Below are 27,971 nucleotides of genomic sequence, written 5' to 3'. Positions count from 1 at the left end.
AAAACCCAACATAATGCATCTAAATGTCACCTCTGTTGAAAGATGCTCCCACTCATCACTATGAACCTTTTCCTGAACAGGAGCAACAGCACTGGCAGTGTTTCCCACTGTGAACCAGGGAAATCTCTTCATATAACTCCTCAACTCTGTGATGTATCGGTCCAAAATGTCTACACAGTTCTGCACATCTGAGTTCTCATCTGCAGACATTAAAGAACAGCTTCACTAAAAAAAAAATCTAATAATAATAAAAAAATCTACATCTAAAGTACACATGTTGGCTTACAGTGTGTGCTCAACAGCACAGCACAGATCTGCCTGTTGATGAAGCACAAGGTGATGTTGAGAAGCTGTTCTGAAAATTGTCGGCTCTGAGCTTCAATGTTTGAGTCTCTGACAGCTGAACACAACAGGTCCAACGCTGGGCACAACTCCAGCACACCTGCATGGGGCATGCAAATAAACAACCCACTTTTTGAAATTCTTTTGCTCATTTTCTGAAAATCAATACAATTTTAACACAAGAATGAAAAAGCTGGATCCAATACTGACTGTCTGTGATCTAACAAAGACATTTCTGAAAAAATACAATATTTCTGTGTTAGCCAGAGGACAGCACGGCCAAAACTTTCAATTTCAGGCTCAGTTTTTTTTCAATTCAAGTTAATTAAGAAAAGCAAATATAAAGCTAATTGTCAGACGACGGATAATGGTTTCACGATTGAAGTTTGCCATTAGTTCTGCGACTTTTGCTCCATGATATTCATGTGCATGATTCAATTCAATTCAGTTTTATTTACATAGCGCCAAACTTAAATAATATAGTCCAATTCAAGACAATTGGAATTCAATTCATTGCAATCATAATCCAATGAAATCCAATTAATTAATTTAAAAATAATCCAATTAATTCATGTAGAGCCAATTCAAAAACAATATCCTAGCTAAGGAAACCAACAGATTGCACCAAAACTTGTCTTCAGTCCAATCTCCCGTCCTGAGCGTGCCTGAGGCAACTGTGGAAAGGAACGACTCCCTTTTAACAGGAAGAAACCTCTGGCAGAACCAGACTCAGGAAGGGTGGCCATCCGCCTCGACCAGCTGGGGTTTGAGAAGACAGAAAAGAGGGGAAAGAAACACCATAACACCATTCAAAAAATACCTGTTGGAACAGGGAAACACAAGTTAATAACCACAATAATGTCACCTGTACATAATATCATTTGAGAAATTAAACAGGGGGAAAAATAGAGCAAAGTGAGGAAAGGTGTGATAGATGAGGTCCCCCAGCAGTCTAAGCCTATAACAGCTTAACTATGGGATGTTTCAGGATCACCTGAGCCATCCCTAACTATAATCTTTATCAAAAAGGAAAGTTTTAAGCCTAATCTGAAAAGTGGAAAGGGTGTCTGCTTCCCGGACATTTACTGGCAGCTTATTCCACAAGACAGGGGCCTGATAACTGAAGGCTCTACCTCCCATTCTACTTTTACAAACTCTGGGAACAACAAGTAAACCTGAGATCTTTAAGATATGATGGAGCTCGGTCATTAATATGTGAAGAGAAGAATCATAAATTCTATTCGGAATTTAACAGTAAGCCAATGAAGAGAAGCTAAAACTGGAGAAACGTGATCTCTGCTGTTAGTTCTCATCAGAACTCTGGCTGCAGCATTTTGGATCAGCTGGAGGCTTTTCAGAGAACATGTGGGACAGCCCAATAATAAAGAATTACAGTAGTCTAATCTTGAAGTAACAAATGCATGGACTAGTTTCTCTGCATCACCCTGAGACAGGATGTTCCTGATTTTGGCAATATTACGAAGGTGAAAGAAGGCAATCCTAGAAACCAGTTTTATATGAGCGTCAACTGATACATTCTGGTCAAAAATAACTCCAGGGTTCCTCACTGTAGAATTAGAAGCCAAGGAAATACCATCTAGAGTAACTATATAACTAGACAATTTCTCCCTGAAGCGCTCAGGTCCAAAGAGAACAACTTCAGTTTTGTCTGAATTTAGAAGCAGACAGTTCTGAGTCATCCAGGTCTTTATTTCTTTAAGACATGGTTGTAGTCTGACCAACCTATTGGTTTCATCTGGTTTCATAGAAAAGTACAGCTGAGCATCATCAGCATAGCAATGGAAATTTATGCCATGCTGTCCAATAATGTTACCTAATGGAAGCATGTATAAAGTAAAAATAATTGGTCCAGGCACAGAACCCTGAGGAACTCCATGACTTACTCTGGTGTGTGAGGAAGATTCTTCATTTACAAGAACAAACTGGAATCTATCAGATAAATATGACTAAAACCAGCCTAATGCAGTTCCCTTAATCCCAATACCATGTTCAAGTCTCTGTAACAGAATGCTGTGATCGAGTCCGCTATCAGAGGCTAAGAGGAGATCATTGGTAACTTTAACCAGTGCTGTTTTTGTGCTATGATGCACTCAGAATCCTGACTGAAACTCTTCAAACAGATTATTTCTATGTAAATGATCGCAAAGTTGAGCTGCAACTATTTTTTCAAGAACTTTAGACAAAAAAGGGAGATTGGATATAGGTCGATAATTCGCCAACACTTCTGAATCAAGAGAGGGTTTTTTAAGTAAAGGTTTAATTACAGCAACCTTAAAGACTGAGGTACATATCCTGTCAACAAAGACAGATTGATCAAATCCAATATGGAAGAGTCAATTAAGGGGAAAACCTCCTTGACTGAATCTTACTTAAATGTAATCGATTGGGATTAATTCAAAATTCAAATTAGAAACCACAAAGCTTTGAGTACCAAAGCTCTTGTCCTTTGCCTTAAGTCATTTCACACTCATGTGCTAATATTTGTTGACAGAGATTAATAAAACTGTACCCAAACTGCGGTGTCAGCATATTAAGCTTATATTAAGCTAATGTAACAGGGCTTTCTATCATTTTGTCGTGCTGATTCAGTGTGGCAGTAAGGGGGGATACCAGGGGGTTTGGTATTTAACTGAAGGTGGGTACAGAGAATGCATGATAGATAGATTTGGTTTGATAAAGTCCTGGATTGCTAGGCCTAAATTATGGATTTAAATTAAAAATCGTTTTTATTTGTATGTGTCTGTATTGGAAAAAAGTTTACTAAACATTTAAAATAGTTTTAAAAATCAAATTTAGCTGCCTTAATTTAATCTGGTGACAACTGAGCATTTTGAAGTTATGTGTGATGACCCATCCCTCCCCAGGGCTTTAATGAAAATGGAAAATACCGCATGCACTCTGTGGCGATCTCAAACACTTTAACAGGTATATTGAATGAAGCTTTGAGGAATATTTATGTAAAAGTGATTAGTGTCTAAATGACTGAATGTCATTGCTTAAACAGATTGATGCAGCAATTAATGTGATGAATTAAAAATGATAAAAGTCAATAATATACTTCTGAGTCATTTTCAGCCTTGCATAAATGTGATATAAAAATGTCTGCTATTTTCTTTCAACAGTCTGACACCTGCATACGTACTGTCTGTTAGGCTCAGTGCAGAGTCTGCTGGCTGATCAGTAGCACTGTACATTGTTGAGGGGTTGAGTATGCTTTCTTTGCTCTTCAAATAGAGATCAACTGTGTCAAGCTGACGATTTTTCAGTCCAGCCTGTTCAACACAAACACACAAACAAACACACACACACACACACACAAACAAAGAAAAATCAGTCTGGGGACTTTGATATTAGGTTGCTAGTGTTTCTACAAAAAAGTCAGAATGTACTGCAACCTCTGCAGCAGAGGAGTTTCCTACCTGTAGAGCGTGAATGGGGATGGAGCAGTGCCCCCAGCTGTTCAGGTGACAGACTGCATCCACTGTTGCTGCACTGCCGAACAATATCAGCCTGCTAAGTAAGTCCTGCTGGGACACGGAGAACAACACCTGGAACACACCAGTCTCTGTAGACATAAAAGACAGGCAAGATCAAAGCAATTCACAACATTACTGAAATAATGGCATGTGTGATGAGAGCAGTGTTTTGGTTACTCTCTAAAAAAATATCTGTACTCCATTTAGTCTTAGTTTTCTTTGTGTCAATACAGAAAAAGAAAAGCTAATGTGCTGAACTTTGACTAGTTTACTCTAACAAAAAGAAGGAACTTTATGGGTGCATCACTTTTTAAAAACACATTTATTAGCAGCTTCACAGACCTAAAAACAGAGTGTAATTAAAAAAATAGACCACTTCAGTCCTCATTTGTTGAACTGTTGAAAGTGGCACCAAGATCTCATTAATACTGTATGATATCTTCAATCAATTGCCTAGACTGTAAAATTTCAAGTATAAAAATTATCCGTACTCTCTTTAAATGACTGTTATGATTTTGACATTAAGGCCCTTTGAAGACCTATAGTGAAGTTCAACAAAATGCAATCTTAGTGAGTAACTTACTCTTAAGAAACAGTCTATGTTGTCTCTGCCCACAGCGTTGAACTGGCGCTGCCTCACCCTTTGCCACGTGGTAGCTCACATGCCCAGACTCTATATCCCATAACGCCATTGTAGTCTTATTACTGCCAGGAGTGATGAAGGTCAAAAGGGCAGAGAAATCTGAGACACTGAGCGCAGATGAAGTGGATGATTCTGGAACGGAGAAAACAACGACTGTCCCACCAGGAGGTGCTCTGCTGTGGGCTGAGGTTGGAGACAGGTGGGATTTCAGGTGGAGTAATGAGGAGGACCATGAGGTCCTGACAGGCTGGGTGAAGGAAGTAGGAGCGTGTTGTGCTCTGCTATAAATGGATGCCAGATGAGCTTCCCAAGAGCTAGAGGAGAAAGATGTAAACTCATAAACTTAAGGAATGATAAACTTAAAAGTTATGTTTATCATCCAGCACTGGTTTCTGCTTGTTTGACACTTTAACACACAAGGGGGTAGTATCGCATTGTATGATGGCTGCCACCCAACATAAAACATGGGGGAAAAGGTAGGTATGAGGGGTGTAGGGGGGCTGAACGAAGAACAACCAAGCCTTACTTGCTAACCACACAACAAATATGTGCTTTTTTAGGACACATTGACTTGAAATAACAGGGCAACCAAACTAAAATAAAAAAATGGGAAAAAATACTTGATTTACTATTAAGAGAATTTATATTGTTGCAGTGTATATATTTTTTATTATTGATTCTATTCTAAGCAGTCATTCTGTATGGTTCTTGCAGATGGCTGGAAATACTTCTTGCACCACTCTGTGTTGCAGCAGAGCTGAAGAAGCGTATTACTGAAAAGACTTAATTGCTTCAAAGCTATTTTATGGAGAGGGTGAGCAGGATTGTTCATTATGTACATAAACTTCTGCCGCATTTTCCTTTGAATAATCAGCTATAGTGGCTCGGAGCAGTCCTCAGTACAGAGCCAGCCTTTTTTGAGTCACTGGGTCCAACGCTGCTGACCCAACAGACGGCTGCAAAGGAGACTGCACTCTCCATCACAGACTTTAAGAAGATATGCAACATCGTGGTGCAGACACTGATGGATCTAAGCTTCCTGAAAAACTACAAGTATCTTCTGCCACTTCTTGTAGACAACTCCTGTATTGTATTTCCAGTCTAATCTGTTATCCAGGTAAACTCCCAGGAACAATGTAATATTATTACACAAAAGTGTAATCATGAGGGTTCCACTTAGAGGAGGTTCTGCTATTGTGCATATTCTTCTGCAAACCAACATGCAGACATGTTGTCGTGGAATGCCACCTTCAGCTACACACCTGGGCATAAAAACATATAATGTAGAATTTGTTTATATATTACTTGTCATATCGTTATTGCCCAACTCAACTCAACAATGTCACATACCATATGTTTTTCTAATATTGTGTAGCCCTGGCTACTACTGTTGTAAAATTGTGTTGGGGGAGATGATTGACACACGTCTGATTCTCTTTTCTTGAATAATTACCACAGTATTGTGGCAGTTTTGTGGATTCCTTAAAAAAAGCGCTGATCAACTGTTAGCTCCACAGGTGGCAATGTAACTAAATAACCTGGTCACCCATCTTTGCATTTATCATTTCACTACTGTGAAGATTATAGATTGTAGTTTGTTTGCTAACCTTGAAAGAGGACATATTAAATCAAAGCCTTTAGTGTGTTTGTGCTGGCAGTGTTATTGTAGCAGTACCTCTAGCACCCCCAGTAGTTGATTTTGTGAACAGTTTTGAATGTATATAGTGACATCACAGGAAACTAGAAGCAGGAATTTTAAGGAAGTTTACATACAGTCCTGATGACTGTTATCAATCCACATACATCTGCCCCTATCCCTCCCCTAAATAAGCATTGTTAATGTTTATATTTTGTAACATTTTTGTAACTTTTGGTTTGTAGTTTTAATAAGCTGTTGACGCAGCATGTTTAGATTATGGCCTCGCTTACTCTTGCAACTAAAATGCCATTCAATATAATATTACCTTATCATATATTGTAAATGCAGTTTACATAGGAAATATCATTTAAAGATTTTAATATTATTAAATTAAACATGTGGACAAGATCAAGTGTCTTCAGAGTATTAATGGAAGAAAGGTGTTGAATGTTGCTGCTGATTCCTCTTCTGAAAAGTTAAAAGTTATCATACCTCTGATCTTGATAGTATTTTTTTCTCCCCTGGTTATGCATTAGGTCAGCACCAGAGAAGTGAGATGGAACCATAGATTCAAGTCCTGTTAACACTGATTAAACCAATGAATGAGTTAAAGAAATGCAGACAAGCTTAGTGCAAATCTCTTATTCATTTGCCTATTTTATAGCTGAGGATACGATGCCCCTCTTAGCTGCTAACAAATGATTAGGCGCAACTGCCTACTGCTCCTAGTTGCCAGCAACTGTAGGCCCTGCACAAGTGATATTATTGCAGTAAACATTGTATTAACATTAGATATAAAACATTGTGGATCTTTTGTTTAATAGTTCATTTATTTGTATTTCCACTTCTTAATGTATAGTGTTCTATGTATAGTCTCCTCACTCATATTCTCGGTATAAGTACTTTGCCAGACAAAAGGAAAAAAATGCACAACTGAAGATAAAATTAAATTATAGAAATATATCTTTTAAAGACCTTGATTTACTTGGTGAAATGATCACCAGTGTCATGTCAATGACTAGCATGAACACGATTGCTAGGATTTGTTTATTCAGATAACCAAAATACACTCTACGTAAGTTAAACCCACTTCAAACAACAGGCCGCTTCTTTTAATAAATAAAGATACTTATCTTGAGACTTTCAAAATCTAAAAGAAAGTATAGTTTACATGTTAGCAGTTTACCAGTCATCAATGAAGAGAGATTCGAGAGCAGTAAGACTGTAACTGGAGCTGGACAGGCAGTCCTGGTCTCTGGGGTCATTGGGCTGCAGAGGGGGGCGAGGCTTGGGGACAGCACAGAGTAGGTGGTCTGGATGCATCCTGGAAGACAGATGTTTTCATAGGCAATGCTTCTGTTTAACATCTGAACAGAGCCAAGTTAGTCTCAGTCTTATACAGCACATGATCAACTAGCAGATGAGTAACAATGGCAGACAGCTGAGCTGATATTTGCTGTAGTAGATCTGCTAAATGTCCCCCCAGGTCAGTGAGTAACACTTATGTCAGACCATCACAGTTCAGAAAAAGCCATCTGCAATTCCGTTTCAAAAGGCTAAGAATTGTTTGGTGCCTAGCCACAATTTTCCCATGCACACTGTTGTCTGTGTTACATACAAATGAACCCTACCCTCACAATATTTGATTTATGCTCTTATATCAAGAAAAGATTGTTTTATTGCTGCAATATTCTGATTAGCTTTAGCAGCCCTTTGATGTAACCCTTTTTGCCCGATTGGTCCCATGTCTAAATTTACAAAAGACAACGTGCTGCTGCCATTTTGAGAAAACATGCTCTTCAAACCATTCCCCAAAGCGAGGCAACCTAGTTCCACGATGACTAATACTCATGGAGCATGCTGTGTTTGATTTCATCGTCTCAAATTGTGCATGGCTGCATTTAATTAATTGTGCAAAAATAAAATTTTTATAACTTTTACCAATCCGTGGATACCAAGGCTGTGAATTTTACCTAAAGGTAATGGAGCTGTAAAAGTGGAATTTACATAATATAATCAAGGGGAGGGGACAAAATAGCAAGACTGTTAAAAAATGAACAAAAACTGTATCTCCTGCATCTGTACCTGAAATAGTGGTTTAGATCTACGGCAATAGCGTTGTGAGACTCAGTGACAGCTACAGCTGTACTGAGATCAGCTGACACGTGGATGAGGCAGAAGGAGGAAGAGGAGGAGAGGGATGAAAACGTAAGCTTATCCTCTGCTAAGCCAGAGTTCAGGTAGGCGGGTAGGTCAATGCTGGCCAACAGAATGCCTTCAGTGATGTCATGCACAGCTGGAGGGCAGGGTTAAAGAAAACTCTTGAGATGAAGGGAGCAGTGTCACCCAAAATCCTACAATCATGCAACAATTCAAAAATAATTGCTTTTCTGCATCTGGATTGTGGTTTATTGAGATGACTTCACTTGATTCCAAATATAGCTTAATGTTTACATTGCAATTGTTCTGTAACAGTGTATTATAGATCATTACGGCCCTAATTATGTACGATGAAGAAGAAAGCGGAAAACATTGCATTTGCAGTGATTTTCATATCACTGTTAGTAGAGATATTTAAAAAAGTAGACAGGATTCACAGGGATGCAATGCGTTACCACTTGCCAATGGGCATGCCTAATTTTCTCATTTTAGCCACAATCAGTCACATAATCAGACATGTGATGAGGTCATTTGCTTGGCTGATGCCCAGGCTGTCCCTTGAAAATCTGAAAAATTCTCAACCTCTGACTATTAACAAAACTAACAAAGCAAAGCAATGACCCCAGAATTTTATTTGGGAACAGAATATGTCATTCTATTCAAAGTGAACGAAAAGAGCTACCATTTCATATAAACAAAGGAAGAAACCGTTTAAAGAGATTTATGAATGAATGAATGAAAAAGAACTGCTGTGCTTTCTTTCTGTATTATTTTGACCAAAGCAAGGCACAGAAATTTAATTCAGGAACCGTGTTAGCTTCTGCTAACAACAACATAATATGTCCCCTTAAAGATAATGGCTGGTGCCTTTCTTCTTCAATATTGAGTTAACACAAACCTGAATGCTCCAAACTATTAAAACAGCTTTACAGAAGTGGTTATACATGCTGATGACCAACAAATCAAGTGGATTTGATCAGCAACTGTCATAGTCCTGCACTGGTATGTTTTCTCCCTCTGAGTCTGAGGGTGTGAAGGCTGTGGATTCATCTTTTTGGATGGAGTCTGAGGTTCTGGCCCTCTAGCCCATGCACCTGTTGGCTTAAAGACTAGGTTGTGCACTCAGTCTCCACTAAACTGTCTGCTTCAACAGCTTGGTAATCAGGCTACTTCATGATTCTCCCATGGTTGTAAATGTTCACATCGCTGCATTTTCTAGTGGTCCCTAGACAACAGGTATTTTTATATAGTAGGTCATCACACCAATGAGCACAAAACATGTGTGATTATCTGAGAGGACATATCTGTTGGAGCAAACAGTCCTCTGCCTGCTAGAGTAAGAGGCGTGGCTAGAGGTAACGGAAGAGGTTTGGCTTTTAGATAGTTTAGTTTAAAATAGTTTAACAGCACAGTGCGTTTTAGTTTAAGTTTTGCAGTTTATATTTGTTTGATGAGTCATAGCTATCAAAGCTTTTGTGAGTGAAGGATACATATTTGTCCACTGGAGCCGAGGATGAATAGGGTTTCTGCGCAGACACAGTGGTGAACAGCTGCATGTCTGTCGCTGTTGGTCGGCTGGAGTTTGCAGCAGGAAAATGTTTGTGGTTTGTCTTCTGCCTGCTTCCACTGCAGCTGCAGCAGCCACTCACGATTTACAAGTAAGTAGCAGTGACCAGTCACAAAAGACAAAACAAACACTGACTGCAGCTCACACACACCTAAAATGAAAGACTCAATCAGTAAAAGTGACATATTATAAATATCACCAAAATTTTTAAGCATCCCATCTTTTTCAGCACCTTTTTGGGGGCCAGCAGAGATATTGCGATACTCACTTTGGTCCTGTAATTTGATAATGTGCAGCAGATGGTCTACAGGACACTCAGACACACAGTGTAGAGAAATGGTGGCAGATCGCTCTGATTCAGTCTCGAGCAGCTTGAGGTTTCCTTGAGATCCAACAGCCAACAAATAGAACTTGGAGTCATCCTCATTGTGGGTAGTCACCTCCTCCCAGGAAAAGCTACAAAAAACAAAGGGTGTTGTTATCTCAAATGTGGAGGTCGTCGATGTTGCTTTATCTGATCATTTTTGTGTTTTCTTCAACCTGTCTGTTACACCCAAACCAGCAGTTGGGTCTGCAGTTGTTCGGGGAAGACTCATAAATGACAGAACAGGGACACAGATTATGGAAATGATTGGGTTTGAGAACACCCTGTGTTCTAATGTTGATGATCTGTTGAATTCTTACACATCAGGTCTCTTAAATGTTTTGGATACCATTGCTCCTGTCAAGGTTAGAATGGTTAAAAGTAGGAAAAGAGTGCCATGGAGAAGAGAAGAATCGGTCAGGGCACAGAAGAGGGAGCCGAACAGAAATGGCGCAAGTTAAAGCTCCAGGTTCATTATGAGACCAGACTTTGCGTAGAACGAGGGAGAGTTATTTTTCTGAAATCATCAAAAACTGCAGTAACAACTCTCGTGTCCCGTTTGCTACAGTAAACAAATGAACAAACCCTCCAGTTTCACTGCCTTTAGAACTAATTTCTACATCTAAGAGTAATGAGTTTGCAATATACTTTGATGACAAAGTTCAAGGCATTAAAATACAATAATTTCCACAACACAAATAACTACTCTGCAGCCAGCTAGACACCTAGAGCTGACACATTTCACACCTGTTACTCACAAAACAGTCAGAGATCATCTGCAGTCTGAGTTCATCAACATGCTGCCTTGATGAGTTGCCCACTAGATTTCTAAAGTCTGTGCTGAGCAATTTGTTACCACAACTCGCTCATCTAGTTAACATCTCAGTCCAGACTGGAACTTTTCCAAAGGCCTTAAAAACTGCTGTCATTAAGCCTCTTCTAAAGAAGAGCAATCTTGATGCCACAGTACTGAACAACTACCAGCCCATATCAAACCTGCCATTCTTAGGCAAAGTCCTACAAAAAGTTGTATACCAACAGCTTTCTGACTTTCTCCTGTCTAACAATGCTTTTGATAATTTCCAATCAGGCTTTAGGCCCCACCACAGCACTGAGACAGCTCTGATCAAGGTGACAAACAATATCCACCTGAACACAGACGCAGGCACAAAGTCTCAGTCTTAGTTCTGCTGGACCTGAGTACTGCCTTTGACACAGTTGACCATGCAATCTTATTACAGAGGTTAGAAGACTGGGTGGGAATCTCTGGTAGTGCTTGAAACTGGTTCAAGTCATATCTTTAGGACAGGAAGTATTTTGTTGAAATTGGTAACTGTGTCTCAGACCAAATAGCTATGGTCTGTGGGGTTCCCCAGGGGTCCATCCTGGGACCCCTATTGTTCAATCTGTACATGCTCCCATTAGGCCAGCTATTACGTAGCTATAATGTGTCCTACCACAACTATGCAGATGACACTGACGGCAGGAGAACACGGGCCTGTAGATACATTCTGTCACTGCATCGTACAGATCAGTTTGTGGATGCAAAACTATTTTCTCCAGCTAATCTCAGACAAAACTGAAATCATTGTCTGTGGCCCACAGAAACAAAGAGAAAGTGTTATCAGTCACCTTGAGACTCTCTCTATAAAACCTAATGATCAAGTTAGAAATTTAGGGGCTCTTCTAAACTCCAGGTGATCTGTATTCGTTAACTTGTATGAATCATTTCACTGTAGATGACATAAGTAAGATGAAATAATCTATCCAATTCACAGTTATCTATCAAGGCAAAATATATAGCTCACTGCCAGTCTCACCAGCACAGGATGTATGCAGTTCATATTTGTTTATTTGGGTATGTTTTTTTGTTTTTGTTTTTCCTTTTTCTATCTCACACTTCCACACTTTTGCACTGTTTTTCTATTCGGTCTTTCTTCCCCAACCCGCTGCGTTTCCACCTTAATAAGTAATGTTAACAAGCACGGCGCACATAGAGTTTTGAGCAGAGCACATAATCAAGTTCCACACAGCATCGACAGCGCAAGTACATATTGTAGCAAGCTCATATTGACAACTGAAACACCAACAATGGCATGTTCATGGAAGCATATATACACACACACGCACGGGATGCTTTTAGCAAGCATCCAGCACTCACTGCGTTAGTCTGAGCATGTTTATCTCATGGAATGTGCATGGAGCTGGGTCCAGAGAGAAGAGATTAAAAATCTCCAATAAATTAAAGGATTTACAGGCGAACATTGTTTTATTACAGGAGATTCATTTATCAAAGACTGTAGCTGATGTTCTCACCACAGCACAGTTTCCTCGTGTGTACTCAGCCTGTTACAACTCCAGACAAAGAGGTGTAGCCATTCTGATAAATAGTAAATGTAACCCTAAATTTCACCGTAAACAACACAGTTATAGATCCAGAAGGTAGATTTCTAATAGTTAATTTATCTATTCAAAATATGAATTTATGCATTGCAAATATATATGGTCCAAATGTGGATGACCCCTCATTTTTTCACTCCTTTTTCACTTCACTCTCTGATCACTCAGATAACGCACTCATCATAGGAGGGGACTTTAACATGGTATTAGACTCAGGAGTAGACAGACTCAGTACTTCAGGAAGTCAGCGGAACTGGCAGTCCACGAATATTGTTAAACAGTATATGAAAGATTTTGGTCTTTGTGATGCTTGGCGCTCCCACCACTCCACTCTTAGAGAATACACCTTCTTCTCACCGGTACACCACTCGTATTCAAGAATAGATTATTTCTTAGTTAGCAGTTCCTTGATGAGGGATATTTCAGACACCAAAATCCACCCCATCACTATCAGTGATCACGCTCCAGTTTCTATCACACTGAAGAATAACAGAGTTACACCACCAGCTAGGAATTGGAGATTTAATACATCATTACTAAAAGACCCTGATTTTATTAATTATTTCAAAAGGGAATGGTCTGTATATTTAGAAAATAATGACCTGCCAGGAATGTCAGCTTGTACTCTTTGGGAAGCCGGAAAAGCAGTTATGAGAGGCAAAATAATCTATTTTTCATCAAATAAGAAAAAGAGGGAAAGTTCAAGGATATCAGATTTAGAACTCAGGATTAAATCATTAGAAATTGTCTACAATACCTCCAAAGAGGAACACACACTGAATGAACTAAGAAAAGCTAAACTTGAATTAAACAAAATTATTGATAAACAAACACAGTTTCTGATACAAAGACTTCGCTTGGAGAACTTTGAGCACGGCAATAAATCTGGAAGGTTCCTAGCTAACCAACTAAAGAGAAACAAAGAGAAAACAACAATCACTTCTGTTAAAGACTCAAAAGGAAATGTCACCCATGACCCCGATGTAATCAACAATGCTTTTAGGGACTTCTATAAAACCTTATATTCATCACAAAATGATCCATCAGACAGTAACATAGATCAGTTTCTTAATAATATCAACCTTCCAAAATTACAAACCGAACAGGCAATGGCTCTGGATTCACCTCTTTCAATAGGAGAACTCCATGAAGCCCTTCAACATATGCCTAGTAACAAAGCCCCGGGACCAGATGGTTTTCTAGCAGAATTCTACAAAGAATTTTGGACTGTTTTGGCACCTGCATTTCACAAAATGGTATTACAAGTTAAGCAGAATGGCAGATTATCCCCACACATGAACTCTGCTAACATTATCTTGCTACAGAAACCAGGAAAAGACCCCATACTTCCATCCAGCTACCGCCCAATATCGCTAATAAATGCAGACCTCAAAATAATTTGTAAAGCCCTCGCCAAAAGAATAGAAAAAATAACTCCACTTATAATACATCCTGACCAGACAGGTTTCATAAAGGGTAGACACTCATCCACTAACACTCGCAGGCTAATTAATCTCATAGACTATTCTACCATCAACAACCTGGAAACCACAATAGTCTCTCTAGATGCAGAAAAAGCATTTGATCGAGTGAACTGGAAATTTTTATTCGCAGCATTAAACAAATTTGGGTTTGGGTCACACTTCATCAACTGGATAAGGATATTATATAGCTCTCCAAATGCGTGTGTCAGGACAAATGATCAAACCTCTCCAAGCTTCAGTCTGCAGAGAGGTACAAGACAGGGTTGCCCACTTTCTCCCTCACTTTTTGCTATTTTCATCGAACCTTTAGCAGCTGCTATCAGACAAGAAAGACTCAAAACCGGTACACCTTGTGTACTTGTTTTTGTTTGTTTGTGTGTATGTTTTTTCTCTGCTTGTCTGCTTTCAGGTGCTCCTGGTGGCGCTAAGGCTGTATTCCCCTCAGAGGCCATGGATTGTTGTCTGTTTTGTTTTTTACAGGTGTAGCAGCTGGTTGTCTGGTTTTTGCTTCTATTTTTGTTCTGTTTCCTCTTCTTTCCTCTTCTTCTTTCCTTGTCCCCCAGTCCGGTTCAGTTCTATTACATGTCATATATTGTCAACAGAAATAAATAAATGGGCATCAAGGGGAGCTTTACATTTATAAAACTTCCCTTGGCAAAGCAAATCTGTTTGGCATCAAAGGTATTCAGACTACAATTCTGCTGCCATAATGCTGAACAGGACAAGGGAAAAAAAGAAAGAAATTTAGGGGTAATATTGGACTCAGACCTGAACTTTAACAGCCAGATTAAATCAATGACATCAGCAGCTTTGTATCATCTAAAAAACATTGCCAGAATCAAAGGAATAGTGTCTAAACCAGCCTTAGAAAGACTAATCCATGCGTTTGTCTCAAGCAGGTTAGACTACTGTAACGGCCTGCTCACTGGGCTCTAAACCGGCTGTAAGACAGCTGCAGTACATCCAGAACGCTGCTGCTCGAGTCCTGACTAGAACCAGGAAATATGACCATGTTAGTCCAGTCTTCAGTCTCTGCACCTTCCTGTTGCACAGAGAATAGACTTTAAAACAGTTCTGCTTGTGTACAAGTCTCTTCATGGTCTAGTGCCAAAGTACATCTGACATGTTAGAGCCATATGAACCAACTGGGACCCTGAGAACCTCAGGGAGGGTATCCTGCTGGTTCCCAGCGTCAGGACTAAACAAGGTGAGGCTGCATTTCAGTTTTATGCTCCTAAAATCTGGAACAGTCTGTCAGAGTTGAGGCCTGTCTCACATCTTCCGGAAATGTTTAAATCCAGGCTGAAAACAGTTCTATTTAGCTGTGCATATGACAACTGAAAGTGTTTTATCTGCACTCTTCACTTTTAATTTAATTAATTAATGATTTTTTAAATGTTTTTGGAATTACTTTATTTGCCGTCTTGTGATTTTATGTAGCTGTAAAGCACTTTGAATTCCTTATGTACGAATTGTGCTATACAAATAAACTTGCCTTGCCTTGTCTAGGTCTGCTTGAGGTGTCCTGTTGAAAGGGAGCTATTCCTCTTCACTGCCACCAACAGGCCAGTGCAATCTCAGGGTGGTGGATTGAATAATACTGTATCATTTATTGTTTTTCTTTGCATGGCAACTTCTCATGAATTTGCCTTATGTGAATACGATATATATAATGAAATGCACTAATCTGAATTATACTGAATTGGATTTAATCGGATAGCAATTTGACTGAACTGAAGCTACTTGAGGTGACATTTGATGTGAGTTAGCACTATACAAAAAAATAAAAACAGAATTGAATTCTGCACAGAGTACAAAGTAATGACTGTGGATGAAGAAGATGCTGGTACTGGACTGGTCTGTCAGTAGCGTTTGAGAATTTTTAAACGTAAAATGCCTCCTACTATTGCACACCTTAAGACGTTGCCGAAAACATTTTGACCATTCAAGCCTCACCTATTAAAGCTAGTCTGTAATTCGTGATCAAAAATTAAGGATTATACCTGTGGAATAATGTTAAAGTGGCATTTGAGCAGACTTTGGTTTTCATTTCCTCTTAAATTATACAGTTAAATCACAAGCTCTTTCCAGTAGAAAATTATTTTTTTAATTAACTATATGAATGAAACGGATTATTTAAAAAAAATAAAAATTCATTGGATTTCATTGGATTATGATTACAATGAATTGAACTCCAATTGGCTTGAATTGGACTAAATTATTTAAGTGCCTTGATATGAAATATGTTGTAATTTGACGCTGTATAAATAAAACTGAACTGAACTGAACAAGTATAACACAACCTCACTTACAAATGAATATCCCTTTACTACAATCATTAGTCTAGTTTAATCACTAAGGTAGTCTACGGTAACATTCCAATTCTCAAAAAATAAGACGGTAGGCGGTCAGTAAGCAGTTCATGAATATTAGGCTGTTGATGACATCTGATATCATTCAAGATCCTCAAATCTTCTGACTGTTGTCCAAACAGTCCCACAGATTTGTCTGCGCGAGAAACGGAAGCAGCTTGCTTTAATGAAAATGCCATATTTGTCAAGTGGTCCTGAATCACCCAGCTTTGATACATGAATAATTTGGTTGTTTTAACATTTATTTTGACTTTAAGAATCATGTGTGAAGAGGAGCTAATACTGTAATGTAAAATATCCTGAGATATTTCATAAATGTTTTTACAAACTAGCTAGCAATTGACCATGAATATACTACTTGATTGTTTGCCATCATCTGCTCAGACCTCTGAATCCTCTGCTGCATTTGTTGTGAGCTGTAAAGTTGTCACTCTGCTGGAGAGGCTATGTGATGTCATCTTTATTAAATTGACCATGTATCTTTTTCATTTTTCTTTCATTTACTTTTTCATGGTCTTTAAGAAAGTTTTCAAGTATTGGACAACAAATAAACTGATATAGATATACTTCTGACAGACCAATTTTAAACCAAAACATAAACTGACCCATAAATCTGTCAAACTATTAATTCTAACATAAATAAAGGCAAAGCTAAATAGGTTTTCTAGATTAGGATTCACTAAACACATCTTAGTGACTGTTCAGAAGCAACAACTGCATACAGCCTATAGGCTAATAATTTTATTTCCGTCTGTACTGTTGTTCACCATAACTTTGCAAATTTATTAAGTGGACCTACATATGGACATATTTTAGGTTGAGTATCTATCCGTCTATCTGTGTATGTATGTAAGTATGTATCCATGTATAAGTATGTATCTCCTGAAATAGCAAAGCAGCAGAGTATGTGAGCCATAATACAAGTTCCATTTGCCACTGACATTTTTGGGCACAAAAAAAAAATTTAAACCTCACGTTTCAGCCACTGTTGTGATCTCTACTGAGTTTGGTTTTATATTGTGTTGCTGCTTAAATACATTGAGTGCTTTAGGGTAATGGTGCATTTCATTTAATCCTTTTTTTTTTAGCCTCTAGGTCCAAAAATGAAGGATCATTACCCACTTGTAGATCCAGTGACACGATTCACTGCAGTATGTCAAAAGAATATTTAAGCACAATTTTTTTTAAAATGGACCAAAAAAAAACCATAAACAAAGAATAATGCAAGGGCAGTTTCTCAAAAATAAGAGTGACAATTAAGCTCACTCTACGAAGCAGCCGTCCACTGCAACTGGAGGGACCTCTCTGTCTGCTGAGTCCCACACCACCAGATGTCCCCGAGTATCCAGACAGCCGAGCAGGGCACTGCCAGGACATAGTTCCGCCTTCTGGATGTCGTCTACGTTCCCACAGTGCTGGTTCTCTGAGATAACAGCAACCTCTATGGAGGTACTGCCCAGCTCTTCAGGTGCCTCTGACATCTCGACACAATAATGGAAAACGTATTAACTTGAGAATTCATGTGTTTTCGAGAAAAAGAGCAATCTTTTAAAATACCTTAAAACTAAAAGGACGGTATCAGCGAAATGTAAACATTTCCTCTTCTTGTTAGCAATTCTTCAGTACTGGTGGTCACATGTCCATGACTTAATGTCAGCTGACCGAAACTGAGCAATTAGAGGCTACGAACTGAATTAATCAAACGACGATGTTATCGTTGACCGACTGTGACGAAAATGATCGAATGTGATGCAAACTTTTCTGTTCTTACAGTTAGTCTGATAATAATAAATCTACATAATGCCTTTTTTTATTGGAATTTTCGATGCTCTCAGTGCATTTAACTACGTGTTAGTGTTTGAAAATAATAATAAAAAAACCGTTTTATTTCCATTAACTCGCATAGGTAGTTTCTCTTTGAAACCTCAGCGTTTTTAGTGGCGTTCAGAGAATGAAACGAAAGAAATCGCAAGAGAAATAGGTTGCTTCCATTGACTTAGCAGCTTTAAAAAGCAGAGTACCAAATACATCCACTTTAAATTCTTGTCAAAACTTTCTGTCGACATCGTCAATCGACAGCTTTCCCCTGAAACGTGAATGTGACACAGTTTGCGCTCATTGGCTGCACATACACCACTGATCTCCGTACAGTTTAGGAACTAGCCTCTGTGGCAGATGTGGGTGATAGATTTCCTTGTCAGTGATACAGATCTGCTGAAACTGTGACTCATTAACGCCATGTTTGTTTTCCTGTCAAAGTGGACCAGCTCTTTAATCGGTTTAATTTATAATGGCGTTTTCTAAAGAATGGAAACAGTGTTCAGCTTTGTGTCGTTAACTGTCAACAAGGTTTTACAGTTATCTAGAGTTGTTGTCAACTGGAATGTCCTGGGAATCAAAAAGATGGATGAAAAAGCGTTAGAAGTGTACGGTAAGTGTCTTTAAGCCGCGTTTACTTCCTGCTGTGCTGCCAATGTTAACAACGCAGTGTGAGCACGTGAGCCTTTGTTATTTGAATTTTATTTGATGGCATAGTGCCCCAGAGACTCCCATGTTTGGACTTTTCTGTGTTAAAAACATGGATGTAACAGTGGTACACAGAAGTATTTAAAATATTGGTAACCGCCTCATTTCCACATACTCGCTTGTTAATCTGCGAATCAACCTCGTTTCCACCTGGAAGGGTTAGGGTCGCCTCAGCCGCGCTGAACAGTCTTAGCTTCACAAAGGAGATCTTTGTCCACTCTGACTTCTTTTTTTCCCCACAACAGAACAAACTTAAAGGAACAACAGCAGCGCCCAGCCACGTTTTTTTTTAGAAGGTTGCAGTCTTAATGTAAAGTTTAATTTCTTCCTTAAACAGCAAGAGAAAAAATCTACTTTTATGTAATCCTTAAGATAATTCATGTGACAATCTGTTGATGTTCCACTGTATCAATAAAATAGCCATTTTGCAACCTTGTATTATATCCATAAATATTAATGATTATCAAAGGCACCTTGCTGAACTCGATTATTTAAAAAAAAATTGTGGCCTTTGGTGATCAGATAATTGAATCGGATAATTCTGATTCATGGGCAAACCAAATGTAATTTCCCCACTGAGTATACGTTGAGACAGACACCTTTTAAAGTCCTCCAGAAATATCAGTTTTTCGTAACTGGGCAGATTTGATCATTCTACAGGTTTTACACCATTTGTTGAAAAGTGCTCCTTTCTCATGTGCGAACTCAAAATATGTCTGACAGCTTTTTACACAACTTTTCAATTTCTTCCTGTATGTCTTAGACACCAACTCATTGGCATGTAACACTGTAGCTTTAACAACATCAAAGTTTCAACTCTGTTCAACAATGAGGGTGGCACACATCACCTGTAGCTTTTACATGAGTTTACACTGCATCAAAAACTCCAGGGGCCAGTTCAGTGTGGCTGCAATACACTCAAATGCATCAAAATAGCTCAGAAATTCTGTTTGCACAAAGGTATCTTCTATAAGATACTGTTGTCTTGACATCATTTGCTTTGCCTCAGTTTGTTGTGTTGAATGGTTTTAGTACTGCCTACCTTTTTCATTTTCAAAGTTCATTTTGGGTGTTGTTAAAATAGATATGCATTTTTATGGAATCCTTTTCTTTTTCATCTCAATCAGATGTGATTCGATCAATACGGGACCCAGAGAAGCCCAACACCTTGGAAGAGTTGGACGTGGTGACGGAGAAATGTGTGGAGGTCCAGGAGATCGGAGAAGATGATTATCTTATTATAATAAAGTTCTCTCCAACTGTCCCTCACTGCTCCCTGGCTACTCTTATTGGTGAGTCACACGGCTGATAACATGAAAGTCTGAATGATTCTTAGCTTAAGACGAGTGACTAAACTTTGGGACGCTTATATGAAAAATGTAGGAAGATTTTGCCTGCATATACAACTATTGGGTTTTAGCATACTTTTAGGTGTCAGGAGAGCTGTTTCAGTCAGTCTATTCAGGTTTATTCAAGATTCACTCAGATCACTCCGTCCTTTCTTGAAAACAGCCCCAGTGTTGCCTTTCCTGTCCAGTCTGTTGTCCACTTAAACTCACATGTATAAAAAAACCACCTCCACCTCTTCACTTAGGATTAGTTTATTCCTGGTAATCCTAAAACCACAATCATCAAATTTGTTTGGTTTGTGTTTAAGATGAGGTTAATTGTTTTCCACTCTATGGCCAGTTTCCTATACTCAGCCTCTTGTATATCACTGATACACCCAACAACTACAATGTCATCAGAGTATTTCTGGAGACAGCATGACTCTGAGAAGAGAAACAGTCCCATGTTATGCTTCTGTGCTTCTGACCACCTTCTCAGATACTCCCTCTTCACTCTATAAAAAGACTCAGGTAGTCAATAATCCAGGTGGTTGTGAAGGCATCTGCATGTATTTTCTGCAGCTTCTTACATAGCATTGCTGGTTGAATTGTATTAAAAGCTCTGGAGCAATCGGAACATGATTCTCACCGTGCTGCCTGTTTTGTCCAGATGAGTGTGCTCGCTGATGCAAGTAGATGATGGCATCTTTAATACCAACCCCTGGACAATAAGTAAACTGTAGTGTGTCCTGAAAGGTGTTCATTTGTTTACTCAGGTGAGCCAATAACAGTTTCTTCAGGACTTTTCATGGTGTGGGATGTTAGAGCAACTGGTCTATAGTCACTGAGGGCAGATGCATGAGATTTTTTTGGTAGTAGAACAAATTAGGATGTCTTCCACGGCACTGGAACTATCTTTTGACACAGGCTAAGGTTGGAGAGGTGCTGTAGAATCTCACATAGCTGTTCTGTACAGACCTTCATGACCCTGGGGCTGACACCATCAGCCTTGATCTGGTTCAGTTTCTTCTGCTCTTTCTTCGACTGTGCTGTGTGATTTGAACTGAACCTATCGAACACATTCAGCTCATTGGCTCGGTCTGGACTTCCATCAGTTGCATCCTCTTTCATCTCAAAGCCTGTGATCTTTTCAGCCCTGACTACAAATCTCCCACAGTGTTGAGCTTGCCTTTGTCTGTACAACTCCTTGTTGTCTGTTATGTTTTGTAACTGTTTTTGAACAGTTTGTATCCATCCCTGAAGGCTTTCTTTTTAAAATAAAGCAGTTTTTTTCAGATCACTGATGTTCCAGGGTTAGTTATTGAGGAAGAACCTCAGTCTTTGTGGGTATAATGCTCGACACACAGAAGTTAATGTAATCTCTCACATATTCATTCATGGCATTGATCTCTCCATGTGGCTCACAGAGTGCATTACAGTGTATGGACTCAAAGCTTCCCTATGTCCATATGTTGACAGGTTGCCACTGATCAATGGGTGTATAGTTGGAGGTGAGCAGAACTAGATTATGGTCTTATTTTCCTAATGGAGGACAAACAGAGGAGCTGTATGGATCTTTTAGAATTGAGTATATAATTTTTTTCTGGCAAAGCAGTTGACAAACTGTTGAAAGTATAGCTGAGAGGGAGACCTGGTTGAGATATCCAGAAGTCACCATGAATGCATTGGTATGTTGTGTTTGTAGCCTGGCTACAACTGAGCTGATGATTGTCTGCAGCTGCGGCAGGTAATATATAGACCACTACCAGAAAAACACAGGTGAACTCACTTGGTAGATGATATGAACATAAACTCACAGCTAGCACTTGAATTTTACAGATACAAATCCTGTCCCAGTGACGTGTCCAGGATGACACCATCTGTTGTAAACCAGCCCTGTGACACCTCCGTCTTTGCTTTCGCTGCTTCTCCCGATGTCTCTGTTGGCTCCTATCTTCTTGAAGCCAGATAGAGAGGCGTTGGACATGCTTCTGCAGCCATGTCTCAGTGAAACACATAATACTGCATTCTCAATGTTCTTTTCGTGTCCTCCTGAGCGTTCCAAGCTCGTCTATGCTGGTGATCTTACATTCCCCATCAGTATTGAGGGAAGTACTTCCTCCATATGTTCCATTGTCTTGTTCCTGCCTGACATTCACATTGTTTCCTCTTCAAATAATCAGAGATTTTTTTTCAGGCTTTTGTTGACATTTGGATAGCTCTGTTAGCTGCTCCTGTTTGTAGACGACTTGCATTGGCTTGATAATCCTCTCAAGAAGCACAGCTTCAAACCACTGCAAAAGTTTGAAATATAGAGTATAAATCACAGAAGTACATGCAATGCCATATATATGTATATACATTTAGTTTATTTAATTCTTTATGTTTATGACCATATTGTTGCCACTGTTTTTGATTAGTCTTTGCAGCAGCAGCTGATCAGTTTGTGCCTGATGATGTTTTATGTGTCTGCAGGCCTGTGCTTACAAGTGAAGCTGCAGCGATGTTTGCCATTTAAACATAAGGTGAGTATCAGAATGATTACATGACACTCAATGATCCCTACACCCAAATCTTGTTTCCTTCAGCTGTATTTGCGTGTCTATATGTGTGATACATGTGTTTCATGTCACATGTGTGTGCAAGTCTTTCTAATTCTGGGACACCTTACCATGTACTTCGAGGGGACATTTCGAATCCCCTTTGATTGTAATTGAATTTCTTGGAAAAATAATTATTGAGTAATAGAAACATACAGCCTTTCTCTTTCTCTTTTCAGTTGGAAATTTACATTTCAGAGGGAACACATTCTACTGAAGAAGATAGTAAGTTTTTCCCTTTTTGGTTAAGCAATCTCTCACTGAGATACTTCTGTTCCATGTAAGATGTCTGCATTATGTCACAAAATATTGTCACATGATATTTTTTTGTGTTGGTAAAGTTTAACTATATATTGCAGCTCTTGAACCTACAGTATCTCACAAAAGTGAGTACACCCTTCATATTTTATTATATCTTTTCATGGGACAACACTGAAGATATAACACTTTGATACAATGTAAAGTAGTCGGTGTACAGCTTGTATAACAGTGTAAATTTGCCCTCAAAATAACTTAACACACAGCCATTAATGTCTAAACTGCTGGCAACAAAAGTGAGTACACCCCTAAGTGAAAATGTCCAAATTGTGCTCAAAGTGCCAATATTTTGTGTCCGACGGGAGAGGATCACCCTCTGCTTCAGTATACCCCACTATATGTGGCATTCATGGTTGTAGCTCCCCAGTGCTACTCGCAGCCCCAAACCATGACACTCTCACCACCTTGCTTGACTGTAGGCAAGACACACTTGTCTTTGTACTCCTCACCTGGTTGAAGCCACTCACGCTTGACACCATCTGAACCAAATACGTTTATCTTGGTCTTATCAGACCACAGGACATGGTTCCAGTAATCCATGTCCTTAGTCTACTTGTCTACAGAAAACTGTTTGCAGACTTTCTTGTGCATCATCTTTAGAAGAGGCTTCCTTTTGGTACGACAGCCATGCAGACCAATAATGCATTGTGTGGCATATAGTCTGAGCAGTGACAGGCTAACCCTCTACCTCAACCTCCTTCAACCTCTGCAGCAATGCTGGCAGCACTCATATGTCTATTATCAAAAGACAACCTCTGGATATGACGATGAGCAGGTGCACTCAACATCTTTGGTGGACCATGGCGAGGCCTGTTTTCAGTGGCACCTGTCCGGTTAAATCGCTGTAAATCAGGGTGTTGGCAATCTGCCTGGGCCGTCTCTGTAAAGCAACAATTGTTTTTTTCAGATCCTCGGAGAGTTCTTGCCATGAGATGCCATGTTAAACTTCCAGTGACCAGTATGAGAGTCTGAGAGCGAAAACACCAAATTTAACACACCTGGTCCCCATTCACACCTGAGACCTTGTAACACTAACGAGTCACATGACACCGCGGTGGGAAAATGGCAAATTAGGCACAATTTGGACATTTTCACTTAGGGGTGTACTCACTTTTGTTGCCAGCAGTTTAGACATCAATGGCTGTGTGTTAAGTTATTTTGAGGGGAGGGCAAATTAACACTGTTATACAAGCTGTGACTTCTTTACATTGTATCAACGTGTCATATCTTCAGTGTTGTCCCATGAAAAGAGATAAGAAAATATGAAGGGTGTACTCACTTTTGTGAGATACTGTATGTGTTGGTATTTTCTGATGCTGTTACTGCTGACAATGTTTGTGGAAAGAACAACACAAGTGGGGTTAATTAGTAGGGGGTATATGGTGATCTTTGATCAAGAGCATTTCTTTTCCTTTTTCTTTCGATGTTGGAGCGCTGTTCTTTGTTTCATGCTCAGATGTTGTACTACTCTCCCCCGAAACTCTGCACTCCTACTCTGAGAATCTCTGCCTGCATTCAGTTATGCTCCGCTCCACCTCAAAACTGTGTTTTTACGTCCATATTCACTGTTTGACTGTACAATCCAGTTTTAGCCCTTTCTTTGAACACAGGCTTTTCAAAAGTAGCTTCTTGAATTCTCTTCCTTCTCGGAAGAAATCTGTTCAAATTACCCCAGCCAATAGAATTCCAGATATCACGTTACACAACAAAATGCTCACGGCTTTGAGTCCTCCAGTGTTACTTTTAACTTGGCTCAGAAGAATTTCTTTTGCAAATGAGAACAAGGTATTTTCTATATCTGCTTTAAATAATAACTAACAACATGTCCAATAAAAGACAGGAATCAAGTATATCTGTTATTGGTATTTCTGCTTTTGCTTGGAGTTTTATTTTAATACATGTCTGGCTATGAATTGATATTATTAATGAACTTTTTACTCACCGCTACACCTTATTCACCTAGAATTTAATGGTAGAATGAGATTAATAGACCTGCTGAATACACATATGCGATCAAGAGGGGTCAGGGGTCGTATACTGATGGAAATGCATCTTTGATGTTGAAATCAAATTCTAATTTGTTGTCATTAATCCTTACTCCCCTAGTTCCTACAAACAGAATCTGTAGAAATAGTAGACAGTGTCATCATGTAAAAATGAAGAAAAATGAAGAAAAACCCTCCATATAGAACCATTAGAATGAGAAACTTAATTGAGGTCCTTGACCTTAACAGTCTCACCAACATCTCCCCCAACACTATGTTACACTGAGACAGCTGCAGGTCCAGATGCTGTCAGACCCAAGGTCCTGAAGGCGGAACAGCCACATGGGATTCTATAGCACTTCTTCAGTCTTTGCCAGAGTCAGAAGAAAGTTTTAATGCTGTCAAAGACATCCTGCCTTGTTCCAGTACCTATCGACTACAGACCCATTGCTATAACAAACTACATCATGAAAGTCCTGCAGAGTCTTATCATCTCCAGAAATACTGAGATGACTCTGCAATTGTAGTGCATCAGCTATGGCCAAGAGGCTGAGTATTATTTGCTGGTACTGGTCAACTAATAACTACTAACAATATTTTTTTATGCTGCTAAAAGAATTTCCAATTTTTTGGATTATTAAATTCGCGATCAGTTCAACAGTTCCTCGGTTCCCATCCCAATCTATGTATTGATAAGGCCAGATATAATGTCGTCCTCTCATTGTAACAGGATGTCACTTTTCTTTGGTGCTATGCATATATCATAGGAAAAATGGACATTGGTGTATCAACTCTAAAAGTCATAGAAAAGAAGTGTTGAATGTGTAATAACAAGTAGCCCTGTGCACGAGAAATTGAGACCAACTAACTGGTAATCATCGGAAGTGGACTTTAAACAAGTTCACCCTCGAAGCAGTGGTGACTTCTTCCTTGGACAATGATGTGTCTGGTCCTCTGTTGGCTGGGGAATCTTTACAGGTTTGTTTCACAACAATCCAAGAGCAAATATTTAATTTCGTAAGTGTACAGAGAAAGTCTGAGTGAAAGACACACAGGATGTTAAAAGTGCAACAGTGAATCATGATGTGACACATTTGAGCTGGAGCAGAGCATGTTTGCCCTTACACGGATTTTCTGTGTGAAGTGTGAAGGCAGTTATAAGGGAGAGCTGTAGAAAATTTCAGCACAAAAACAAGGAAACCTCTGCTAAAAAAAGAAGAAAAAAGAAAGAAAGGAACTTTAGCAACACAAAGAAACACTGCTAACATGGCTAAAAAAAGGATACTTTGTTTGTACTGTCTCTTCATTAACTCACCGAAGAAAACTGTTGTTTGTACCTCCAGTTAATAAGCAGATTAATGATAAAGAACGAGTGGCAGCCGCCATGGAAAACCCTAACCTGAGAGAGATCGTCGAGCAGTGTGTGATTGAACCAGATGACTGAATAAGGAACCTCCACATGCCTTAAGCAAACTGTTTTCAGCTGTAAAATATTCATGTGTGTGTATATGTATGAACAAAAAGTGTCTTGAGGATGTAATTCATAAAATTCCTGAGCATCTACTTTAAATCAGAGATTCACATTTTCCCTGATGATTCATTTGATGCTTTTTTTTTTTGGTGTGTCATCATGAAGAAGTTTATGCACTTAGCTTTGATAAAAGGACTAAACTGCAACCTGGAATGAAAAGTCGTCTTGTTTTTTTCCTCCTCATTCTTTGTTGTCCTCTGTTAAGTTCTGCTACAGACCACAAAGATTACGAGGAAAGTGGGTAACAAAAACACACCTCCTGACCCACTTCCACCTCGTCCTCCACCCCTCTGTATTTTGTTTTCATATTGTTCAAACACTCATCTGTGGGGAGATCTGGCATCTCATCTCTTTTCATAGAGTAGAAATAGAAAATGTAGAAAATGCTTTAATCTGTTCTAGAGTTGATCGATTTTAGGAGTCTGATTTTTTTAAATGCAAATGTCAACTGAATAACCTCAAGCTTGTGATTATAGATTAAAGCTTGAGTAGAAATTGTGGCTCTAAAAAGTGTTTTTTTCTTTTTCTTTCTTTCTTAAAAGAGGTAGATTGCATTAAAAAAAGTTTTTTTTTCTGCATGAAAACATAAAAATTATGACCTAAAACATCAGATTTTCAATTGAGATCATTCAACCCCATTAAACGAAATATTATACTTTATATATAAATTTATATATGAGTAAAAATAGTAAAACTGTCCAATAAACATATGAGTGGCAAAGGTATGAGACCCTCTGGATTGGCAGTTAACATGATAGTAAAATTTGAGTAATAAGTTTTTAACAGGATAACAGTGTGGCCTTCAAGCTTTCAGTCTACTGGTCCATCTTCATTCCAACCGTGACCTACAGTATGATCACAAGACCTGAGTAATGACCAAAAGAAGGACATTGTGGATACAAGTGGCTGAAATGAGTTTCCTTCAGAGGGGGGCTGGGGGCCGCTTTAGAGATTGGGTTCCGGAGGGAACTCCGAGTAGAGCCACTGCTCATCTGCATTGAAATGAGTCGGCTGAGGATGTCTCCTGGTCGTCTCCTGTTAGAGGTTTTTTGAGTACACCTACTGGGAGGAGGAAGACCCCAAATTGCAGAGCAGGGATCTGTAGAAAATTATCATGGTATCAGAAATATAAAAATACTTTAAAGATCTCAGAAAAACAGTGTTTGGTTTTGAACAGGTAGGGAAAGAGTATGGAACCATCTGTTAATTGTTTGG

The 27,971-nt window shown here is 39.0% G+C and overlaps 2 protein-coding genes across 4 annotated transcripts in view; one reads left to right on the top strand and one right to left on the bottom strand.

Moving 5' to 3' along the window:
- Positions 1-18,136, bottom strand: part of spg11 (SPG11 vesicle trafficking associated, spatacsin) — a 46,571-nt gene extending 28,435 nt beyond the window's left edge. Inside the window, exons 1-11 of the mRNA XM_072386488.1 lie at positions 18,026-18,136; positions 17,735-17,949; positions 10,117-10,304; positions 9,772-9,999; positions 8,207-8,417; positions 7,308-7,445; positions 4,423-4,796; positions 3,783-3,928; positions 3,506-3,635; positions 287-442; positions 31-200 (exon numbers count right to left, since the gene is read on the bottom strand). Of these exons, the coding sequence (XP_072242589.1) occupies positions 31-200; positions 287-442; positions 3,506-3,635; positions 3,783-3,928; positions 4,423-4,796; positions 7,308-7,445; positions 8,207-8,417; positions 9,772-9,999; positions 10,117-10,304; positions 17,735-17,949 (1,956 nt within the window). The 5' untranslated portion in view covers positions 18,026-18,136. The remainder of the gene's footprint in view (positions 1-30; positions 201-286; positions 443-3,505; positions 3,636-3,782; positions 3,929-4,422; positions 4,797-7,307; positions 7,446-8,206; positions 8,418-9,771; positions 10,000-10,116; positions 10,305-17,734; positions 17,950-18,025) is intronic.
- Positions 18,137-18,636: 500 nt separating this feature from the next.
- Positions 18,637-27,301, top strand: ciao2a (cytosolic iron-sulfur assembly component 2A). Of its 3 annotated transcripts, none has more exons than XM_072386494.1 (5): positions 18,637-18,899; positions 20,122-20,286; positions 22,798-22,847; positions 23,081-23,147; positions 25,517-26,465. In XM_072386494.1, the coding sequence occupies exons 1-5, from the start codon at positions 18,776-18,778 to the stop codon at positions 25,579-25,581; spliced, it is 471 nt and encodes a 156-aa protein (XP_072242595.1). In that variant the 5' UTR covers positions 18,637-18,775; the 3' UTR covers positions 25,582-26,465. The 3 variants fall into 3 exon arrangements, with proteins under 3 accessions (XP_072242595.1, XP_072242593.1, XP_072242594.1); XM_072386492.1 differs by lacking the exon at positions 25,517-26,465 and adding an exon at positions 26,569-27,301 and having other exon boundaries at positions 18,639-18,899; XM_072386493.1 differs by lacking the exon at positions 25,517-26,465 and adding an exon at positions 26,569-27,300 and having other exon boundaries at positions 18,640-18,899; positions 23,102-23,147.
- The last annotated feature ends 670 nt before the right edge of the window (positions 27,302-27,971 follow it).

The sequence above is a fragment of the Leuresthes tenuis genome, unplaced genomic scaffold, assembly GCF_036924035.1.
Source record: "Leuresthes tenuis unplaced genomic scaffold, fLeuTen1.0.hap1 SCAF_5, whole genome shotgun sequence".
NCBI lineage: Eukaryota > Metazoa > Chordata > Actinopteri > Atheriniformes > Atherinopsidae > Leuresthes > Leuresthes tenuis.
The sequence above is the reverse complement of the archived record's forward strand: the minus strand, read 5'-3'. Positions and strand labels throughout refer to the sequence as shown.

What these genes read in the sequence shown, in the direction of transcription:
- ciao2a (XM_072386492.1), top strand. Translation starts at nt 18,776, where the DNA reads ATGGAAACAGTGTTCAGCTTTGTGTCGTTAACTGTCAACAAGGTTTTA. An exon ending in CTCCCTGGCTACTCTTATTG is followed by an intron (nt 20,287 to 22,797) that starts GTGAGTCACACG and finishes ATGTGTCTGCAG; the next exon opens with GCCTGTGCTTACAAGTGAAG. An exon ending in ACATTCTACTGAAGAAGATA is followed by an intron (nt 23,148 to 26,568) that starts GTAAGTTTTTCC and finishes TTGTACCTCCAG; the next exon opens with TTAATAAGCAGATTAATGAT.